This window comes from Symphalangus syndactylus, chromosome X (genome assembly GCF_028878055.3).
Source record: "Symphalangus syndactylus isolate Jambi chromosome X, NHGRI_mSymSyn1-v2.1_pri, whole genome shotgun sequence".
In the NCBI taxonomy this organism is placed as follows: Eukaryota; Metazoa; Chordata; class Mammalia; order Primates; family Hylobatidae; genus Symphalangus; species Symphalangus syndactylus.
The window spans coordinates 79476745-79497509 of record NC_072447.2 but is presented as its reverse complement, the minus strand read 5'-3'; the positions used below and the strand labels follow the sequence as shown (position 1 = coordinate 79497509).

The window sequence follows — 20765 nt, the reverse complement described above, 5'->3', positions numbered from 1 at the left end:
GGATGTTTGTGGTTTAGCAAGCCCTTTCGATAAATACTTGGCGGACAGATGCTGGGGCGGAGTCTCTTAGAAGAGCTGTCTCCGGCCCCCCTCAGCTGGAATTGTCTGAGAACTCATTCTTGGCGTTCACTGCAAGCTATAAGCTCTGCAAGTGGTACCCCCGACGTGATCGCCTTGAAGTTACGCGTGAAGGAGGAGGGCTCATTACTTTTCGGGGAATCCTGGTAAGGGACAGTCCTGACTCTCATCAGGAGGACGGGACCCATGCGTAAACTATCGGGGGTTGGGTTATCGTGGGTCAGGAAATGACCAAAGAACAGAAAGTATTTTTTAAAACAGTGCAACAGCTACTTAAGGCTATCCAGTGCACTGTAGAGCCTGGAGCTCTACACAAGCTTATGCTTTTAATTTGGCAGAAACGCCCTTGGTTTCCTGATGAAAGAACCTTAGATTTAGGGTTATGGGAGCAGGTAGGTCGCTGCCTGAAAAGAGGATATGAGCAAGGTCATTTTACTAACGTTACTATTTTGACCACCTGGGCGCTGGTACGCTCTGCCTTGTATCCTCTTTATCTGCCAGATCGCGGTTAGACCGCCCATTATCTCCATGTGCACCCCAACCTTACTAGCCTAAGGTGGGCAAAGGAGTGTGGAGAGGCCTGGAGTACAGAGCCCTGGAGGAGGAGCCCACTAATAAGGGGCGCTCTCCCACAGCCATCTATTAAATGCTAACTAGACTGAGGGGGACGAGCTCTGCCAGCTGCTGTCATCTTCAGAAGATAGACGCAGCGGTAAGGAATGTTTGTTTTGCTTTTTTACAAAATGTTTAAAAACACTGTGGCTAAGAAACTTCAAAGCAGACCCTGTGCTGCATGTCTGCTCCTCCCCTGAGCCTCTCTGCTTGGGGGTGGTAAAAATAATAAAAAGCCCAGTATATTTTCGGTACCTTATCTAACAGGGTTGGCTGCAGGCGTAGGTGGCCTAGAAGATAAGGGGAGTGTTTTTCTCCCAGCCTGTTACCTTCTTGCCTCCAGGCTCCGCGCTTCTACACACAGTTTACCACCTGGTCATTCTCCGGCCTCTTACTGACACTTGTACTCTTCCTTCCTTCCTTTCAGGGTAAGGACAGCAACAAGTGGCAGGCTACTAAAAAGAGAAGCTGCCTAAGGGGCCCAGAACGAATAAAAAGAAACCGGCCACAGCCCTACTTTCCCAAGCTCACTTCTTTTTTTTTTTTTTTTTTTTTGCTGTTTATTTTCTATATGCCTTATAGCATTTTTTTTTTTTTTAATTATACTTTAGGGTTTTAGGGTACATGTGCACAATGTGCAGGTTTGTTACATATGTATCCATGTGCCATGTTGATTTCCTGCACCCATTAGCTCGTCATTTAGCATTAGATGTATCTCCTAATGCTGTCCCTCCCCCCTCCCCCCACCCCACAACAGTCCCCGGAGCGTGATGTTCCCCTTCCTGTGTCCATGAGTTCTCATTGTTCAATTCCCACCTATGAGTGAGAACATGCGGTGTTTGGTTTTTTGTCCTTGTGATAGTTTACTGAGAATGATGTTTTCCAGTTTCATCCATGTCCCTACAAAGGACACGAACTCATCATTTTTTATGGCTGCATAGTATTCCATGGTGTATATGTGCCACATTTTCTTAATCCAGTCTATCGTTGTTGGACATTTGGGTTGGTTCCAACTCTTTGCTATTGTGAATAGTGCCGCAATAAACATACGTGTGCATGTGTCTTTATAGCAGCATGATTTATAATCCTTTGGGTATATACCCAGTAATGGGATGGCTGGGTCAAATGGTATTTCTAGTTCTAGATCCCTGAGGAATCGCCACACTGACTTCCACAATGGTTGAACTAGTTTCCAGTCCCACCAACAGTGTAAAAGTGTTCCTATTTCTCCACATCCTCTCCAGCACCTGTTGTTTCCTGATTTTTTTAATGATGGCCATTCTAACTGGTGTGAGATGGTATCTCACTGTGGTTTTGATTTGCATTTCTCTGATGGCCAGTGATGAGGAGCATTTCTTCATGTGTTTTTTTGGCTGCATAAATGTCTTCTTTTGAGAAGTGTCTGTTCATGTCCTCTATGGATTAAAGACTTATATGTTAGACCTAAAACCATTAAAATCCTACAAGAAAACCTAGGCAATACCATTCAGGACATAGGCGTGGGCAAGGACTTCATGTCTAAAACACCAAAAGCAATGGCAACAAAAGCCAAAATCGACAAATGGGATCTCATTAAACTAAAGAGCTTCTGCACAGCAAAAGAAACTATCATCAGAGTGAACAGGCAACCTACACAATGGGAGAAAATTTTTGCAATCTACTCATCTGACAAAGGGCTAATATCCAGAATCTACAATGAACTCAAGCAAATTTACAAGAAAAAAACAAACAACCCCAAGCTCACTTCTAAGACATTCCAGCTAAAGGCTGATGCAGGAAAATGGCTAACACCAAAGGACATTTTAAAAAGCTTTTTTTTTTTTTTTTTTTTTTTTTTTTTTTTACACACTTAAGCTAACTCAATGCAGGTTTATTATCCTGGCGACTTGCAGTCACTTTCTAATGACTTTCAAGGGCCAAAATATAGTAAAAATCACTTAAAATATCCATCCTTTCCATGCCTTAGTTTAACAGGTAGGCTTTATCTTTTGCCATTTCGGTATTTTATATGTTACGTACCTGTCTCATAATCCCTCTAAACTTATACAAAAGACTACAGATATAATAGCTTCTCTTCTCATAAAAGGACGCCAGCGTTGCAAACGTCCAGCTGTCAGATTAAGACCCTGCTACTCTCTTCCTACCTTTAAGCAAGGAACAATTTCACGCTCTCTTAGCTTGCGATCTTGATTGGCAAGTAGCAATGGCTGACTTTATTGGTAATATCAGCTTTCATTTACCAGCCTCTAAGCTCCTGAACTTTTTACAAACTGTACCTGTTTAATTTGTATCTATTGTTGTCTCTGAGCCTTTACTTCATGCCACCACTGTCTTTACAGATGGTTAAAAATAACCCCAAAACTGAAAAAGCAGCTATAGTGTGGCAAGATGCCATGCAGAACTGGCAACACAAAATCCAGGAGCGTTTTAAAAACTACGCAACAGGCGGAATTAGGTGCCCTGATATTGGCCTTACAAACTTTTGCTCACCAAGACATAAATATAGTTAGTGATTCCGCTTATGTGGTGTGTTGTATTACTCATTTAGATCTTGCACATGTGCAGGGCATTACTAATAAACCCCTATTAGCTTTGTTTCTTGCAGCGCAAGAGCTCCTCTGTGCCTGTCGTCACCCTCTTTACATCACACATATTCGCCGTCATTTTGGGCTGCCTGGTCCTTATCAGAAGCGAATGCTTGGGCTGATGCTCTGGTACGACCACAGATGTGGTTTGCAAATTCTCCTGCTTTTTTGCAAGCTCAAGCTGATCATGTTGTTTTTTCATCAGAATGCCCGCAGTCTTAAACAACAGCTTCATTTGACACTTACTCAAGCTTGCATGATTATTAAAACTTGTCCTAATTGCCAACAGCATCCCCTTTCCCCCTTTTCCTTAGGGCTTGGTGCCAACCTACGAGGTCTGGTGCCTAATGCTATCTGGCAAACTAAGGTTAATGGGTATCCACCCTTTGGACGTTTTAAATTTCTCCATGTTACCGTGGACACGTATACAGGCCTAATACATGCTACCTCCCAGATAGGAGAAAAAACTAAAGATGCAATCGCTCATTTGTTTAAATCTATTATAACCCTAAGCCTTCCACACACTATAAAAGCTAATAATGGACCTTCCTATCTTAGTGCTCGATTTACATATGCATTGCAACTTTGGCACATACAACACAAAACTGATATTCCTTATAACTCAACCAGTCAGGCCATTGTTAAACGAGCTCATCAAACTCTTAAAGCATATCTTAATTTAAAAAGGGGGGGGGGGGAATATGGGGCTCTCTTCTAGAGAACAGGACCAGTCGTTGGAGAACCAACCAACAATGATGGTGATGACTCGGAAGGCACCTGACATTACCTGGGGACAGCTAAAGAAATTGAATCAACAAGCATCTATCCGGCTTGCCGCCGTGGAAGCCCCTGCAACTGCAGACAATCGGTTTCTTACATATCTGGCGGTTATTGGGGAAACTTCTGAGAAAGTAAGACAGACATGGATGTTGGGGTGGCGGGTAATTCTTGTCCTTTGCCAAGTGGGATCAGCTCAAGAACATGTTTATTGGAGTCATGTTCTAAATCCCCCTGTTTTTAATGTTATTACATGGTGGGATGCTGACCCGCCTTTGTCATCTAATGATACTTCTTGGGCAGGAGGCCGATGGATGCCTCTGTCTTACCCCGTAACTGAAAATTTGGGATGGATTCAACTTAATTACTCCTTGATTTTATTGTCTAGTAATCCCCCTCTTTGTTTTTCCACAATAGCACATGATAAGTGTGTTACTCTCATCCCTCCGGAGTATCTTTACTATCAGCCTAAAAGCGATGCTAGGCTTGCAAACCTGACCTTTATTTCTACTATTACCACTAATCTTACTGAGGTCTCTAATGAAGCTACACAAGTGCCTGATCTTCCTATATGCCGTCCGAGTAGGGACTGGCGATAAAAGTTTGAGGCCGTCCAGTGGTCGCCGTGCAGACAGCCTGCGCCACGTCAAGGGCCTCTGTTTGATAATGGCACCTTACTTGATTGGGGTCCCCATGGTAATCTTATGTCTGCAAATCAGACTATTGGATTTGGGAGTCCCTCCAGTAGTTCTATTACCTAGTCAGAGTATGGGCTTTCAGGACCAATATTACAAGTGAGAGGGAAACAAGCTTTAAGCCCTGCTCGTACCCAAATTTGGAGATTAGGATTTCCTTTTTTTGAATGGGTTCTTTCACATGGTGAGTATATTACTGGCGGTGGCAACCATACCCTCTCTTTGCATAATAATGTTACTGACACAGTCCTGATTTGTACCACGCACCCTTATATACTTTTGTTTGGGCAAGGTGTTCCTAACATAGAGCAAAATCAATCCTTTTATAGTATTAAAGTCTCTTCCAGTAGTTGGTATGCTACGTGCTCGTCTCATCGAAGCGTTACACAGTTGGATATAACCTATGTCATGATCTTAAAATGGCGTGCAGAATTGTGGCTGCCTGTAAATTTAACCTGGAGCTGAGGAGGAGATTCCACCCTGCAGCTATTTAGAAAAGCACTATCTCATACTCGAAAAAATAAAAAGTTTCCTGGCCACTTTAATTGCCTTTTTAGTCTCAGCTATTATTATATTAGCAACTGCTGCTACTGCAGCTGTCTCTCTGACAGAATCTATTCACACAGCCTCAGTGGTGAACCACATGGTATATATAATGTTACCCATGAATTTCAAGAACAGGTAAATATAGATAAAACCATTCTGTCTCGCCTGGAGGCTCTTGAAGCCGCTGTTGAATAACTGGGGAATCAGCAGCAGGCATTCATTATCCATCAAAATTTACATTGTGATTGGCAATATAATTCTATCTGTGTCACACCTCTGCCGTATAACAGCTCCCAATATGCTTGGGAGAGAGTGAAAGCACACCTGCAAGGGGCTTATCATGACCATTTGTCTTCTCAAATTTCCATTCTTGAGTGTGAATTAAAGAAACACCTTGAAGAATGGTCGCAGCAATTACAAACAAGTATCCTTCAGCAATTACAAGAAGGCTTTCAATGGTTAAACCCGAACACTTGGTTGTCTGGGTTAAACGTATGCATTTGGGTGATGGCCGCTGTACTTATTCTTTTTTGTATCTGTTTGCTAGGCACTTGCAGATGGCTCTGTGCTGCCACCCGACGCATCTATGACCAGGGAAGAATCATGGAAGCTTACCTTGCACTGGATGACCAGCACGCTATAAGAATTAAAGAAGGGGGGGATATGGGGGGTGCACGACAACATATTCAAGCTCATATACAAGGCGTCTGAGGTCGGGGCACGGAAACATACTGAGGCACTGTGGGTGCATGTTATTTGTGCATGAGAATGAAACTCCTTGACCCTGAAAACAGGACGGGGAGTGGAGTGTGTGGTGTGATAAGGAACGCTGAAAACAGCCTCCGGAGAATGCGGTTTGAGGGCTTTTACCAGGCCACAGGTGTCTCACGACCCGACCTCAAAAAGGCCATCTAGTGGATGTTTGTGGTTTAACAAGCCCTTTCAACGAAGACTTGGCGGACAGATGCTGGGGCGGAGTCTCTTAGAAGAGCTGTCCCAGGCCCCTCTCAGCTGGATTTGTCTGAGAACTCATTCTTGGTGTTCACTGCAAGCTATAAGCGCTGCAATGGGCCCTGAAAGAAAATATCGATACTACGAAGACTCCCATATGCCAGACCTTTGTCTACTCAACTTCTCCACGTGGATACCTAATAGGCATCTCAAATTTAAATATCCAAAACCAAACTCCTGACATTAAACACAAGAAGCAAGAAATATGAACATATTTTCTGATTCCACTAATATAAAAGTACATAACAGTCAACACCAAACCATATTATTATTATTTCTTGAATTGAACTTTTATTTTAAGTTCAGAGGTACACGTACAGGTTTGTTACATAGGTAACTTTGTGTCGTGGGGGTTTCTTGTAGAAATTGTTTCATCACCCGGTGATTAAGCCTAGTACCCATTCTTTATTTTTCCTGCTCCTCTCCGTCCTCCCACCCTCCACTGTCCAATAGGCCCCAGTGTATGTTGTTCCCCTCTTTGTGTCCCTGTGTTCTCATCGTTTAGCTCCCACTTATAAGTAGGAAGATGCGGTATTTGGTTTTCTGTTCCTGCATTAGTTGGCTAAGGATAATGGCCTCCAGATCCAACCACGTTCCTGCAAAGGACCTGATCTCATTCTTTTTATGGCTGCATAATATTCCATAGTGTATATGTACCACATTTTCTTTATCCAGTCTGCCATTGATGGGCATTTAGGTTGATTCCATGTCTTTGCTATTGTGAATAGTGCTGCAATGAACATACACGTGCACGTGTCTTGATAATAGAATGATTTATATTCCTTTGGGGATATGCCCAGTAATGAGACTGCTGGGCTGAATGGTACTTCTGTCTTTAGGTCTTTGAGGAATCACCACACTGTCTTCCACAATGGTTGAACTAATTTACACTCTCACCAACAGTGTATAAGTGTTCCTTTTTCTCTGCAACCTCGCCAGAAGTTGGGTGTTTGGAAGAGGAATGAAATCGGTAAAACTCTTGTGAGACTGGTCAAGAAAGCAAGGGAGAAGGGCACTGCTATCAGGAAAGAAAAGGGAGAAATAAGCACAAACGATGTTACGTCCGTTCTCGTGTTGCTATATAGAAATATCCAAGACCGAGTCACTTATAAAGAGAAGAGCTCATGGTTCTGCAGGCTGTATGGGAAGCATAGTGGCTTCTGCTTCTGGGAGGACTCAGGAAGCTTGCAATCACGGCGGAAGGTGAAACAGAAGCAGGTACATGTTACACGGTAGGAGCAGGAGCAAGAGCAAGAAAGAGAAGGGAGAGGTGTCACACACTTTTAATCGACCACACTCATGACGACTCACTCGCAACCACAAGGACAGTACCAAGTGGATGCTGCTAAACCATTCCTGAGAAATCCAGCCGCATGATCCAGTCACCTCCGACCAGGCCCCACCTCCAACATTAGAAGTCACAGTTTGACACGAGACTTGCTGGGGACACAGATCCAAATCATATGATATGCAGACATCCAAAAGATAGAAAGAAGATATTGTGGGGGAACTGAATATTCACATGGAGTGCCCATGCAGTAACAGCACATAGCTAATTAAATACAAAGAGAAGATGGCACCTTCACAATGGAATAATCTGGAACAGCACCCTGGCCACATGGTTAAGATGAACATCGCCAGTCATGAGAGAAGCCTACATGGAGAATCTGCTGATGTCATGCACCGAGAAGGACAGTACGTCTGCTACGCAGTAGTCTTGCCAAAAATGTTAAACCTACCTGAATCTAATCACAAGGAAGCCATTCGGCAAAGCCAAGTTCAAGGGCTTCCTGGCAGCAGCCGCAGTGATTTAAAGCACACTTTAAACATTGCCTTAAAGCACACTTTAAAGGACACTGAAGAGACTTGACGGGCCGGGAACCATGGCTCACGCCTGTAATCCCAACACTTTGGGAGACCTAGGCGGGCGGATGGCTTGAGCTCAGGAGTTCCAGACGAGCCTGGGCAAGACGGTGAAACCCTGTCTCTACAAAAAATGTGTTAAAAATTAGCCAGGCATGGTGGCACTCGCCTGTAGCCCAAGCTACTCAGGAGGCTGAGGCAGGAGGATGGCTCGAGCCTGGAGGTCAAGACTGCACTTAGCCAGGTTCGCGACCCTGCAAGCCAGCCTGGGCGACAGAGGGAGACCCTGTCTCAAAAGAGACTTGACTACTAAATGCAAAGCATGATGTTTGGTTGGAAAGAGAATTTTGTTAGAAAGCAGCTATGAGGGATACTATGGGACCATGGGGACAATCGGAAAATGTTTCATGTGATCATACAGTAGAAAATTGTGTGGTCTCATGTTACATTTCCTGAGTGTCATGATGGCATTAAGGTTTTGTGGGAGACCATGTTTCCTTGTAGGCGATACATGCTGCAGTATTTACGGATGATGGATCTAAATGATTCCAATGGATCTCAAATGATTCCACAAAACAATAAAAAAAAATACATGCACACACTCAGAAAAAGATGGGGGCGCGGCATGGAGGGAGGGATGAAGCAAATGTGAGAAAATGGTAACAACTGGAGGATCCAGTAGAAGAATATATGTACGGGTGCTCCTTTGGCTTTCTGTGCAACTCTTCCGTGGCTTCCTAACTTTAACAAATGCAGTCTGAGATGAAGGGGGATATTATGGACCACTTTATTCCAGTCAGTTTGAAAACAAAGAAAAAGGTAACCAGTCGCTAGGAAACAAAATCTGCCAAAACTAACACAAGAAGGAACAGCCAACCTGAACCGTTCCAGAATCATTACAGAAAGATATGAGTAGTCAAAGACTTTCCACTAATAAACTCCAGGATTCCCCACCACATTCTGAAAAATATCCTAGGAATACATGTCTTCCATTTGACACAAACTCGTGCAGAAAATTGAAAGGGAGGAACAATCCTCCACTCACTGTATGAGCTTGGCATAACCTTGATACCAAATCCTGCAAGGACACTTAGAGAAGTATTGCAGATCAATCACAGGCTCATGACATAGAAGTAAAAATTGGAAGCAGAATCTTAGCACACGAAAGCCTACAGCATATAAAAAGGAAAATACCTAATATGGCATGACTAATATTGGCTTCATCCCAGAAATACGAACTTAATTTCTCTTCAGAAAATACAATGGTATAATTCTTCACATTAACAGATTCAGGGAGAGAAACATGCTCTTCGTAGTCACAAAAGGTACTGACTAAATGTCAATTTCCATTTGAGATGTATTGCTGACAATTTTTTTTCTAAAAAGTCAGGACTATTGGGCTATAACTTACACAGAGGTCTATGAGATCTTGTAAATGCATATGGCTGTAAAAACGCCAGCACAATATATATAGATATAGAGCATCGCCATCCCCCCCCGCCCAGGTTCCCTTACGCCCTCTTGTAGTGAACTCCTCGTCTTAACCCTCAGACCCTGGCAACCATCAATCTGTTTTGTGTTCCTAGAGTTTTGCCTTTTCCAGAATGTCATACAAATGGAATCACATGGTACGTAGCATGTGCATTTGGCTTCCTTCAGAGAAAGACACTCGGACTGCAATTCCCTAAAGGTGCAATGTACCGTTTCATGACCTGGGTAATAGCTACCTGGCTTGATCACCTTATAACTGTTTGTCAAATGGCCGGCTTCTGAATTCTCTCCGTGTGTGTGTGTGTGTGTGTGTGCGTGCGTGTATGTGAGACAGAGAGTGTACAGGTGTGTGTGTGGGGGGGGTGTGTATTATGTTTCAAAAACGTAATTTTACATTTAACTGCCTCTAACTTTTATATCTTGATGGTGGTTATTAAATGGCAATTATTAATCCTTTAAGAGAAAGTGACTGATTATTGGAAAAGTCAGTAGAGTCATTGCCTCTGCGGTGTGCAAAGTGGGAAGTAGTTATCAGGATGGGGCAAACAGGAGGGTCCCAAAACGCTGCCAACCTTCTGTTCCTTGCTCTGCATGGTAGTGACCTGGACTTCAACACTGCACAACCACATGGGCGCCGTTCACTCTGGATCATGAGAACGGAGCACCCTGGAATCCCACAGATAGAGTTTGCATGGTCACCCTGGCGGCCACAGCCTATGCAGCCGTACCTGGCAAACACAAGTGTTGGCCTCATCCTTCGAGGAAACCCATGATGAGAAAATGTGTGGGGGGAAAGGAGGAGTTCTTGGGGTGGAGGTTGAGGACAGATGTGCGTGAGGTTGTCCGAGTTCACCCAGGAGTGTGTTCCAGGTGGGCTAAAGTTCATGGCTGTTACTCACCATGACCACTATGATCCTATGGTTGCCATCTCACATCCCCGTGTGCGGTGCCCTGGGCCTCCACCACAGCCTGGAAGGCCACCCTTGGGGAATCTGGCTGGCGGGTGTGCTAGGAGACTCACACACCTTCAGCCCTAGCTGGAGTCTGAAGAGGAGATGCTCTTTTCTGCCAACAAAGTAGGAGGTCTCATATGGAAATGCACCTGTGGCAGTCCTGGCACCGGGTGTAGGTGGGATTCTGCTCAGGGCTCCGCCACTGTGGCTGCATCAAGGGTAGGCATGCAGCTCACCAGACCTCTGGAGCTCATCTGAGCTGAGTGGCAGGACAAGGCAGGAGGGGGTCTAAGGCTCTCCAGGCCAGATCCCACATTCCTCTTGGTGGGAGAGGAGGCTTGAGGGAAAAGCAAAAGGGGGACACTGAATGAGGGGAGGGGCTCAACCTCCTGTCCAATGGCACCCAGATGGATTCCTCTAATCCAAGGAGCCTCAGATTCTGCACTTACATCCCCTAGAACCAGAAGGCTCCGCCCGACCATGCGGTGTACCGTGGGCCTAGGGTGTACATGTTACGGCCCCATTATTGTGCAGAAGGTGGTCTGAATATGGAACCGAGGTGGCGTGCTGGGAGGCGGGGCTGGTAAAAGCCAGCACCTGAGGGATGGGTTCACGCCTTCCACGACTCCGTCCACGGGCTTCTCCCCTTCCACACACTGTCGACCATGGCCCATGCCCCCCGGGGCAGTGACTGGGGCTGGAGTTCTGCCCCCACCAGAACCTGCCTAGATGTCTCCGGTGACAAAAACCCAAGCTGGAGAGTTCTTGACACGTCTTCCCCCAGACACCAGCCCACTGTGTTATCCCCCCAAGAAACAACCACCTGTGTCAGGGTCAAAGCCTTGGCCCAAGGAGTCAAGCCCATCCTGTCCACTGAGGGGTTAAATTCAGATGGAGTAGGTCCCCGCCAGCGTTGGTTTCCAGGTCTGAGGTCTGTGATTGACCCACCACGTGCGTGGTGGTCCCCCTCGCTGAGCTCACACCATGAGCCCAGCAGGGAGACACAGAGGGCGTATGGGGGAAGGCAGATACTGAGCCCAACCAGCTGTCCCCTGTCCCAGGGCAGTCTCTTTCCCACTTTCCACGCTCTCTGTGAGTATCCTGCCCATGTCTTGGTTAGCGGGCATTGTGGCGCCCTCCCACGGGAGCTCCCCACTTCCTAGATGAGGCACCAACCAGCGACTCTGAGGTATTATCACTGCACCTACACATGGGAGTGCTGAGACATCCCATCCATCCTGCGGAGGATCAGGAGCCTCCTGTGGCACCTCCAGCATTCTGAGAGCCCCGACACCCATCCCTGTGTTTGGGGATGTCCCCTTCATCCCACTCCATGCCCTCCTAGGTGTTAGAATTGAACAACACCTCTTGCGAAAGGTAGATCCCAGCTCTGCTTTTGGGAATTCAATCCTTCACAGATCCCTCACCACTGCTTCCACTCCATGAATCAGTCCATTCTCGCTCAAGGGACAGCATCCACGATTAATTTGATTCCCAAGCAGGTGCTAGCAGGGGCACGCTCACGCGCATGCACACACACACACACACACGCGCGCACACACACACACGCTAACCTTGAATGGTATCTGCATTTCTATTGTTTTTGTCTGTTCGCAACACCCAGTCTCTTGGCAACGGGAGCTGGCAGAACCTACACATACCTCCTCACTGGAACCAGAATCTATGCCCGAATCTGGGGCCTGCCCAGCCCAGGATGCCGGCTGAAGGTACGAGGCGATCTCAACTGTCAGGGACGGTGAAGGCAGAAGAGAGAGCTCGAGGAAATCTCGTGTGACCTCGACAGGCGGTCTGGAAGACTGACCAGGGAAGTGAAAATATTACGTCCACAAAAACCTGCGGCCTTGGGGGTGGTGAAATGGTATTTCACGGGGACCATCGAAGACCAGCCAGGCCTAGCATCCACACTTGTCCTGGAAAGCAGCTGGCCATTTTCAAATCAAGGGTATGGAGCCCACTGGCTGCAGAAGGGGCTGCTGGCCGCGTATAGAACACCAAGGATATGGAAGCCACCTTCTGTGTAGGTGCCTGCGAACAGTTTCCACCAGGTTGGCCCACAGGCGCCAGAACAGACTCGGTGCCCCCACCTCCAACCAAGAGACTATCTTGCCTTTTTCTTCTGCACTCCATCTACGTTCCCTTTGACTCGGCCACTCACTGGGATGTGGCTTCTGCCTCCACAGGGCTACTGAAACTAAAGAGGGAGACCTAACGGGATTTGGTAACTGAGGTTCAAAGGTGAGGGCTAAGACGAACTGAGGATGTCACGCAGGTTACTGGCCCAGATGACCTGACCGTGTGCATGGTGGCACTGGAGGGAAATAATGGCTCCAGAAAGAGGACTGAGCTCCGTCGTGTTCCTCAACAGCACGGAAATAACCATGCAGGAAAGGCCACTGGCGTCAAGCCACGGGGGACAGCAAGGATGCTCATGATGGAAAGGACAGTGACAGGACAAACAGGGACAGTGAACTGCAGGAGGAAAGGTGAGAGAGACCAGGTGCTCAAAGGAAGCCATCAGTTCCTGCTGAAGGGGAGAGAGAATAGCACCGAAGAAGGGGAACTGTGAGACCCCAAAGTGGGAGGAGAAGAGGAGGGAGCATGAGCAGGGCGTGCACAGGAAAAGCAGGAAATGTTGCTGTGGCCGGGCAGGCCTCCCACAGCACCTAGACCCAGGGCACTATGGTGAGCCCGAGCGCAGGGCTGCTGCTCAGAGGCCGGCCCAGGCGCCCCGCAGGGAGAGGGCCCACCACAGAGCGCCAGGGGAACTGTTCTTCCAGCGCCAGAGAACGGAGCAACATCCGGCACACCCCAACACTCCCAACAATCGCAGAGAGGGCAGACCACAGACCACAGAATATGAGAACGACTTTATTTCACACTGCTTTGAACTGCTTTGGGAAGGGGGCAAATGCAGCGGAAGAGAAAAAGCCCTGGCTAAGGAGGATAAGGAGGAAACTCACTTGGCTGCAGCTCCGGACGCTGGCTCCAACCTGTGAAACAGCAGGCTCAGGACTGGCCCCCAGCCAGGGCCAGCCCACAGCCCTCCTAAGCTGCCGGGATTGTGGGAAGGGACATGGTGTGTGCAACACTCACTTCAAAGGTCCTGGAACTTGTCACTGAAGAACTGCGTGGCCGCTGAAACAGAGAGGCAGAACTGGGCACTCCAGACCCAGGAAAACAGAAACCCATGCCCTGCCCCCGTGGGGAACCACCTAGCCCTGCAACCCGATACCCCACCAGCCCTGGGACTGACTCATCCACCCGTCACCTGAATTAAATGTGGAAATGCCTTCTAAGCAGGAAAGTGGTTCTCAGGTGCTGGGCCATCTCAGAACCGTTCATTCAGAACGTGTGTCAAAGACAGATAAGCCAGCCAGCAAGCAAACACCGTACAAGCCATACCAGGCAGCAGTTAAAGGGAAAACACAGGCGGTATCTCTAACCCTCCTAAGAGAAGGAGAGTTCTGGGACTCGTGGACTAAGGGTACACGGAGTTCAGATGACACATTGCCGTCTGTGCACACCCCTAGCTGGAAAGGCACAGAAGGCTCCAGGGCCAGGCTTTCCTTTGTTCTCTTCCCCAAAGGAAAGTCAGTCCCAGTGACGCCGCCTGTACCTATAGCCCACCCCCGCCCCCCACACCTGCAGAAAGACACCGCTGTCCATCCCTGCCCCAGCCAGGGCTCCATCATACCTAGTTGCTGTGTAAGGTCCTCAATTTCCCCCTGCAGCCGGATGCACTAGACCAGCAGACACCGGAGGAAGATAAATGGTTAGTCAATTCTGGCCTCCTCTCTCCTCGTCTTCCCTGTCTCCCCTAGCGCTTACAGCCCCCATAGCCTGCAGCCCAGTGGTGAGGTGGGTTGGCATGAAACCCTCAATGTAAAAGAGGCACCGTCTCTCCGTGGGGTGCAGAAGGTGGTGACCGGGCAGGGCGGGGGGACACAGAAATCGGTTTAACCTGGACACGGATCCCACCATCTAACGTAGACTTCTATTTCTAGGAGCCACACAAAGCATTACCCGAGGACAACCCTGGGCTCCCAGGGGCCGGCAGAGGCCTGCTGCCATTCTCCAGGTCTGCCCAGTTGTCAGCCGACCCTTCGGCAGCGGCAACTTCTGGGGAGGGGTGTCCTTGGACGCTGGGCAGCGGCACGACGGCGGCTGGTTAGTCAGCCAGGGAGGACGAGTAGTCCACATCGTCCCCTTGGTCGTCGACCGGGGTGCCAGGCCGGCCTTCCCGGCCCCAGAGCACCACCTTTCCCTGCTCTATCAATTCGCTCTCAGACTCGAAGCTGAAGACCTTGGGATCTGTAAACCCGCTCTCGCCCTCGCGGCTGCCTGGCGCCCCCAAATCGAGGCCGTGGCCCTGGCCCCGTGGGGCTCCGGGGCTGGCCATGCGGGAGCCAGCCTGCTCGCCACCCTCCAGGTCGAAACTGGCCCCAGAAAGTGATACCTTGTCGGGGGAGCTCATAGCGCCAGTCCGGGCAGCTTGGGCTGCAGGGAGACGGTCATCCTGGTAACAGCAGAAGGGGAGAGCCGAGTCCAGCCAAGCCCAGCGGAGCGGGCCACGCGACAGGAACAGTGAGGCCTTTGGGACACCGCTGCCCTCACCCCAGGCGGAAGTACCAGATGTCCCTGACAGCGCGTGGCTTCGGCGCGTGCACTTGGCTCCAGTGCCACGACTTCTCATTGGTCCCCCTCTACCAACCAGCACACCCTTTGTTGGTAGAGGCCTCTGGGCTTTAACCAATCGGAACACAGGCTCTTGGTTTGCCCCGACGCCCGTCATTTGACTGGGTGGCTGTGCTCTGGTCTGGTCTTGGGGCCAGGGTGCACTGGAGCTCTCGATCCACCTCCTTCTTGCTCTCCTGCTGCCTCTGGCTGGGAACCTGCTTTCCAGTGAGACCTCCTCTGTGCACCGGGTGCTTTGTGTGCATCACATTTACTCTCCCAAGCTGATGAGCTGGGGGAAGCTCTCCCCTTAATCCCCACCTTACAGATGGGACACTGGGGCTCAGAGACGTGGCTCTCCTTGGAAAGTAAGTGCCCGGCCAGAGGCGGAAGGACAGGAAGAAAGAGGTGTTCGAGAGCTACAGTGCCCCCTGGCCCCAAGACCCGACCAGAGCGCAGCCACCCAGTCAAATGACGGGCGTGGAGGCAAACCAAGAGCCTGTGTCCGGATCGGTTAAAGCTCAGGCACCTCGCCCCACAAAGGGCGTGCTGGTTGGCAGACGGGGACCAATGAGAAGGCTGGGTGCCGGCGTCAAGGGCGCGAGGAAGCCACTCGCTGTCTGGGACGTCTGGTACTTCTGCCTGGGGTGAGGGTGGTGGTGTCCCGAAGGCCTCACTGTTCCTGTCGCGTGGCCCGCTCAGCTGGGCTTGGCTGGGCTCAGCTCTCCGCTCCCGCCCGTTACCAGGACGACCGTCTCCCCGCAGCCCAGGCTGCCCGGACTGGCGCCATGAGCTCCCCCGACAAGGTGTCCGTTTGTGGGGCAGGTTTCGACCTGGAGGGTGGCAAACGGGCTGGCTCCCCCACGACCAGCCCCGGAGCCCCAGGGGCCGACAGCCACAGCCTCGATTTGGGGGTGCCAGGCAGCGGTGATGGCGAGAGTGAGAGTGGGTTCACAGATCCCGAGGGCTTCAGCTTCGAGTCTGAGAGCGAATTGATAGAGCAAGGAAGGGTGGTGCTCTGGGGCCGGGAAGGCCGGCCAGGCACCCCAGTCGATGACCAAGGGGACGTTGTGGACTACTCATTCTACCTGGCTGACGAACCAGCCGCCATCGTGCCGCCGCCCAGCGTCCAGGGACACCCGTTCCCAGATGGCGCCGCTGCCAAAGGGTCGGCTGACAATTGGGCGGACGCGGAGGTGGGTCCCAGTGGGAGAGACACGCTGGGCCCCAGCCCTGGAAAATGGCAGCAGGCCTCTGCTGGCCCTCTCCACCTCAGTGTTCCTGGGCCAGTGCGGGCCCGGAAGAACCCGGAAAGGGGCTCGAAGAGCAGATGGAGCCTCCGCATGGATCCCCAGCAGCCCTCTGCGAAAGGCCCCACCAGGCTGTCTACCCACGACTCTGATTCCGCAGATGAGAGCAGCGACTTACCACTGATGCGGGTAGGCATTTGCCGCAACGAAGAAAGCCAGGCCAAGCCCGGGAGCCCCAAGAAGCCAGCAGACACATCCAGACATGCAAGCTTCCACTGCAAGGAGAGTTACCTGCCTGTGCCGGGCCGTTTCCTGACCTCTGCTCCCCGCGGACTCACTCCAGTCGTAAAGAGGCCGGCTGTGGGTGAGCTGGAGGACTCACCCCAGAAGAAAATGCAGAGCAGGGCCTGGGGAAAGGTGGAGGTCAGGCCCAGCTGCTCAGGAGCTGCCGCTGCAGGGGCCCTGCCCCGGGGCCTTTCGAGGAGGAAGATGGCCCAGGGGAAGAAGTCCCTAGGAGGTGCCTCTCAACTGGCCCCGGGAAGAGCCTTTCCTGCCTGCGGAGAGAGACTCTCAGCCGCTCCCCCGGAGCCGGCCACCTTCCCGCCATTCTCTGGTGTGCGGCCACAGGGGATGTCCAAGAAACCCCAAAAGCCTAAGCACAGCAGCCCTGGGAAGAAACCAGCAGGGAGGAAGACCAGGGAGTCCCAGGCTGCGGCCAGAGAAGATAATGACCCAAATAGAGATGAGGTCCCAAAGGCCCAAGTGAGTAGGCCCTTCTCACCCTCCTCTCCCTCTTTACCCTCCTCCCCCCACACCTCCTCTCTTCCAGCACACACCTGTTTACCCATGCCCCCTCTGTCCCTTGCTCGAGGGTTGTCATCGGGAGCCCAGGGACACTAGAATGCCCGATGGGTGTCTTCGTCATAAGGGCACACGTTAAAGGGAGCACTTCTTGTGTGATGGCCATGCCTCTGGACACTCTGCAGGGGTCCTGTCTCCGCCCGCAGAGAGGAGCTGGGATGGAAGGCAGGGCTGGCAGCTGGTTTGGATCGGGTGATGCCTTAAAGTGTGGGCCGCAAAGCTGAGGTGTCAAGGATCATCAACTTCCTGATTTCTTCTTCCATAGCTGCTGCCCGACCCACCTGGCAGGCGGCCGGGGCTATCTCAGTATCCCCAGTGTTTTCCCCGGCTGGCCTCTGCCTCCTGGCCTGGGGCTGACTGAGGGAGAAAGTGCTGATGAGATTAGGCTCAGGAGTCTCCACCTTACCACAACCCCTCCCGACGTGTACTCACCGCCCGCCCCCATCGCCAGCCCGACTCAGAAGTTTCTGTTTTAGCTTCCCACACACAGGCCAGGGCTGCCTCGCCTGTCTGTGCGTCGTGGAGAATTCAGCAGTAGCGGCCCCAACATCAGAGCTCCCCAACCTCCGGGAACTTCAGAGCCCTCGGCCTACAGCCTGGGAGGCCTCGTGCCCAGACACCATGCACCCTCTGGTGAGTCTTGCGGGTTTGATAGGGGTGGAGGGGAGAGGGGTGGGGAGGGAAACCTCTGGCCCTGTCCCTTCTGGGGGCTCAGCCTTGTTCCCAGGATTCCCTGCCCACCCAGGCAGGTATCCCATGGGAAATGGGGTGTCGACGGGGCTGGCTTTAAGCCACATCGTCCTCTCTGAGTGGGGTTTGTGTGGTAGGGGGGCGATTTGGAGCAGCGCCCCAAACTCCAACTCTAGAAGGAGACTTTCGGTGGTACTGAGCCCTTTTCTGTTAAGTCCTGCTCAGCCACACTGGCCCTCCCAGGGCCTGGCTGTGGCTGCCGCACCGCTGGAGTCCAACCTGGAGTCACAATGCTAGGGGGCCACAGGTGCACATGGGCTTACACTGGGGAACAGTGAAGGCAGTCCCAGAGCGGGGTTGGAGTTGCTGGGCAGAGCAGGGGCAACGTGTACCAGCAGAGGGTGATGGTGCCTCACTTTAGACCCTGCTAGGCCCTTTCCACCTCACTGGGAGGCTTGGAAGCTGGATTTTGTGTTTTCTTTCAGGTAACCAGCAGCTGCCTGTCCATCCCCCAAGACCGGAAAGGCAGCAGCAGCCCCTGGGAGCCCAGGGCTGTCCTCGGGTAATGCTTTGTGTGGCTCCTAGAAATAGAGGTCCACACTGGATGGTGGGATCCGTGTCCAGGTTAAACTGATTTCTGTGTCCGCCCTCCCTCCACCCCACTCCGCACATCTCCACCTTCTGCACCCCACGGAGAGAGGATGCCTCCTTTCTGTTGAGGGTTCCGTGCCAACCCACCTCGCCACTGGGCTGCAGGCTATGGGGGCTGCAGGGAGGCTGGGGAGAGAGGAGGCCAGAACTGACTAACCATTTATCTTCCTCCGGTGTCTGCTGGTCTAGTGCATCCGGCTACAGAGGGAAATTGATGACCTTACACAGCAGCTAGGTATCGGGGAGCCCTGGCTGGGGCAGGGATGGACAGCGTGTCTTTCTGCAGGTGTGGGGGGTGGTGGTGGGCTGCAGGTACAGGCAGCATCACTGGGGCTGACTTTCCTCTGGGGAGGAGAATCAAGCAGACCTGGCCCTGGAGGCTTCTGTGCCTTTCCAGCTAGGGGTGTGCACAGACAGCAATGTGTCGTCTGAACTCCGTGTACCCTTAGTCCACGAGTCCCAGAACTCTCCTTCTCTTAGGACGGTTAGAGATACCACCTGTGTTTCCCCTTTAACTACTGCCTGGTGTGACTTGTATGGTGTTTGCTTGCTAGCTGGCTTATCTGTCTTTGAAATACGTTCTGTACGGTACTGGGATGGCCCAGCACCTGAGAACCACTTTCCTGCTTAGAAGGCACTTCCACATTTAATCCAGTTGACGGGTGGATGAGTCAGTCCCAGGGCTGGTGGGGCTTCTGGTTGCAGGGCTAGGTGGTTCCCCACGGGGGCAGGGGGTGAGTTTCTGTTTTCCTGGGTCTGGAGTGCCCAGTTCTGCCTCTCTGTTTCAGCAGCCATGCAGTTCCTCACTGACAAGTTCCAGGACCTTTGAAGTGAGTGTTGCACACACCATGCCCCTTTCCACAATCGTGGTACCTTAGGAGGGCTGTGGGCTGGCCCTGGCTGAGGGCCCGTCCCTGAGCCTACTCTGTTTTGCAGATTTGAGCCAGCATCTTCCTACAAGACAAACAGCTGCCACCTTTGGAGCTCCAGAGCTGCAGCAAGTGGGTTCCCTCCATATCCTGTTCAGCCATGGCTTCCTCTCTTCCGCTGCATTGGCTCACTTCCCAACGCAGTTCAAAGCAATTTGAAATAAAGTCATTCTCATATTCTGTGGTCTGTGGTCTGCCCTCTCTGCCATTGTTGGGGGTGTTGGGGGTTGCGGGGTGTTGGGGGTTGCAGGGTGTTGCCCGGTTCACTGGCGGTTGAAAAACAGTTCCCTTGGGGCTCTGTGGTGGGCTCTCTCCCTGCGGGGCTCCTGGGCCGGCCTCTGAGCAGCAGCCCTGCACTCGGGCTCACCACAGTGCCCTGGGTCTAGGGGCTGTGGGGGCCCTGCCAGGCCACAGCAGCATTTCCTGCCTTTCTCCTACACGCCTTGCTCATGGTCCCTCCTCTTCTCCTCCCACTTTGGGGTCTCACAGTTCCCCCTCTTCAGCGCTATTCTCCCTCCCCTTCAGCAGGAACTGATGGCCTGCTTCCAGAACCCGTCTCTCTCACCTTTCCTCCTGCGGTTCACTGTTTCTGTTCTGCCCTCTCACCATCCTTTCTATCGTGAGCATCCTTGCTTTCCCCAGTGGCTTGATGCCGGTGGCCTTTCCTGCATGGTTATTTCCATGCTGTTGAGGAACACGACGGAGCTCATCCTCCCCGCCCCTCAGGGGCCCAGTCCTCTTTCTTGAGCCGTTATGTCCCTCCGGTGCCACCACGCATAGGGTCAGGTCATCTGGGGCAAAAACTCGCTTGGCATCCTCAGTTCCTCTTAGCCCTCACCTTTGAACCTTAGTTACCACATTCTGACAGATCTCCTCCTTAGCTTCAGTAGCCAGGTGGAGACAGAAACCACATCCTGGTGGGAAGCTGAGCCAAAGGGAAGACACATGGAGTGCGGAAGAAAAGGGCAAGATAGTCTCTTGGTTGGAGGTGGGGGCACAGAGTCTGTTCTGGTGCCTGTGGGCCAACCTGGTGGAAACTGCCCGCCGGTAGCTACGCGGAAGGCGGCTTCCACATCCT

At 51.3% G+C, this 20765-nt stretch overlaps 1 protein-coding gene and 1 pseudogene across 4 annotated transcripts; one reads left to right on the top strand and one right to left on the bottom strand.

Annotated features, from left to right (window-relative positions):
* LOC129475336 (uncharacterized protein CXorf49-like) overlaps positions 1-15106 on the bottom strand; it is a 47688-nt pseudogene extending 32582 nt beyond the window's left edge.
* A 943-nt stretch (positions 15107-16049) lies between these two features.
* Positions 16050-19831, top strand: LOC129476097 (uncharacterized protein CXorf49). 4 transcript variants are annotated; one of them, XM_063634931.1, is made up of 6 exons: positions 16052-17318; positions 17894-18050; positions 18593-18669; positions 18948-18993; positions 19550-19588; positions 19695-19831. In XM_063634931.1, exons 1-5 carry the CDS (start codon positions 16095-16097, stop codon positions 19585-19587), a joined length of 1542 nt encoding a protein of 513 aa, XP_063491001.1. In that variant the 5' UTR covers positions 16052-16094; the 3' UTR covers position 19588; positions 19695-19831. The 4 variants fall into 4 exon arrangements, with proteins under 4 accessions (XP_063491003.1, XP_063491002.1, XP_063491001.1 ...); XM_055268689.2 differs by having other exon boundaries at positions 16053-17318; positions 19547-19588; XM_063634933.1 differs by lacking the exon at positions 18948-18993 and having other exon boundaries at positions 16050-17318.
* The last annotated feature ends 934 nt before the right edge of the window (positions 19832-20765 follow it).

What these genes read in the sequence shown, in the direction of transcription:
- LOC129476097 (XM_055268689.2), top strand. Translation starts at nt 16,095, where the DNA reads ATGAGCTCCCCCGACAAGGTGTCCGTTTGTGGGGCAGGTTTCGACCTG. An exon ending in ATGAGGTCCCAAAGGCCCAA is followed by an intron (nt 17,319 to 17,893) that starts GTGAGTAGGCCC and finishes TTTCTGTTTTAG; the next exon opens with CTTCCCACACACAGGCCAGG. An exon ending in TGACCTTACACAGCAGCTAG is followed by an intron (nt 18,994 to 19,546) that starts GTATCGGGGAGC and finishes TCTCTGTTTCAG; the next exon opens with CAGCCATGCAGTTCCTCACT.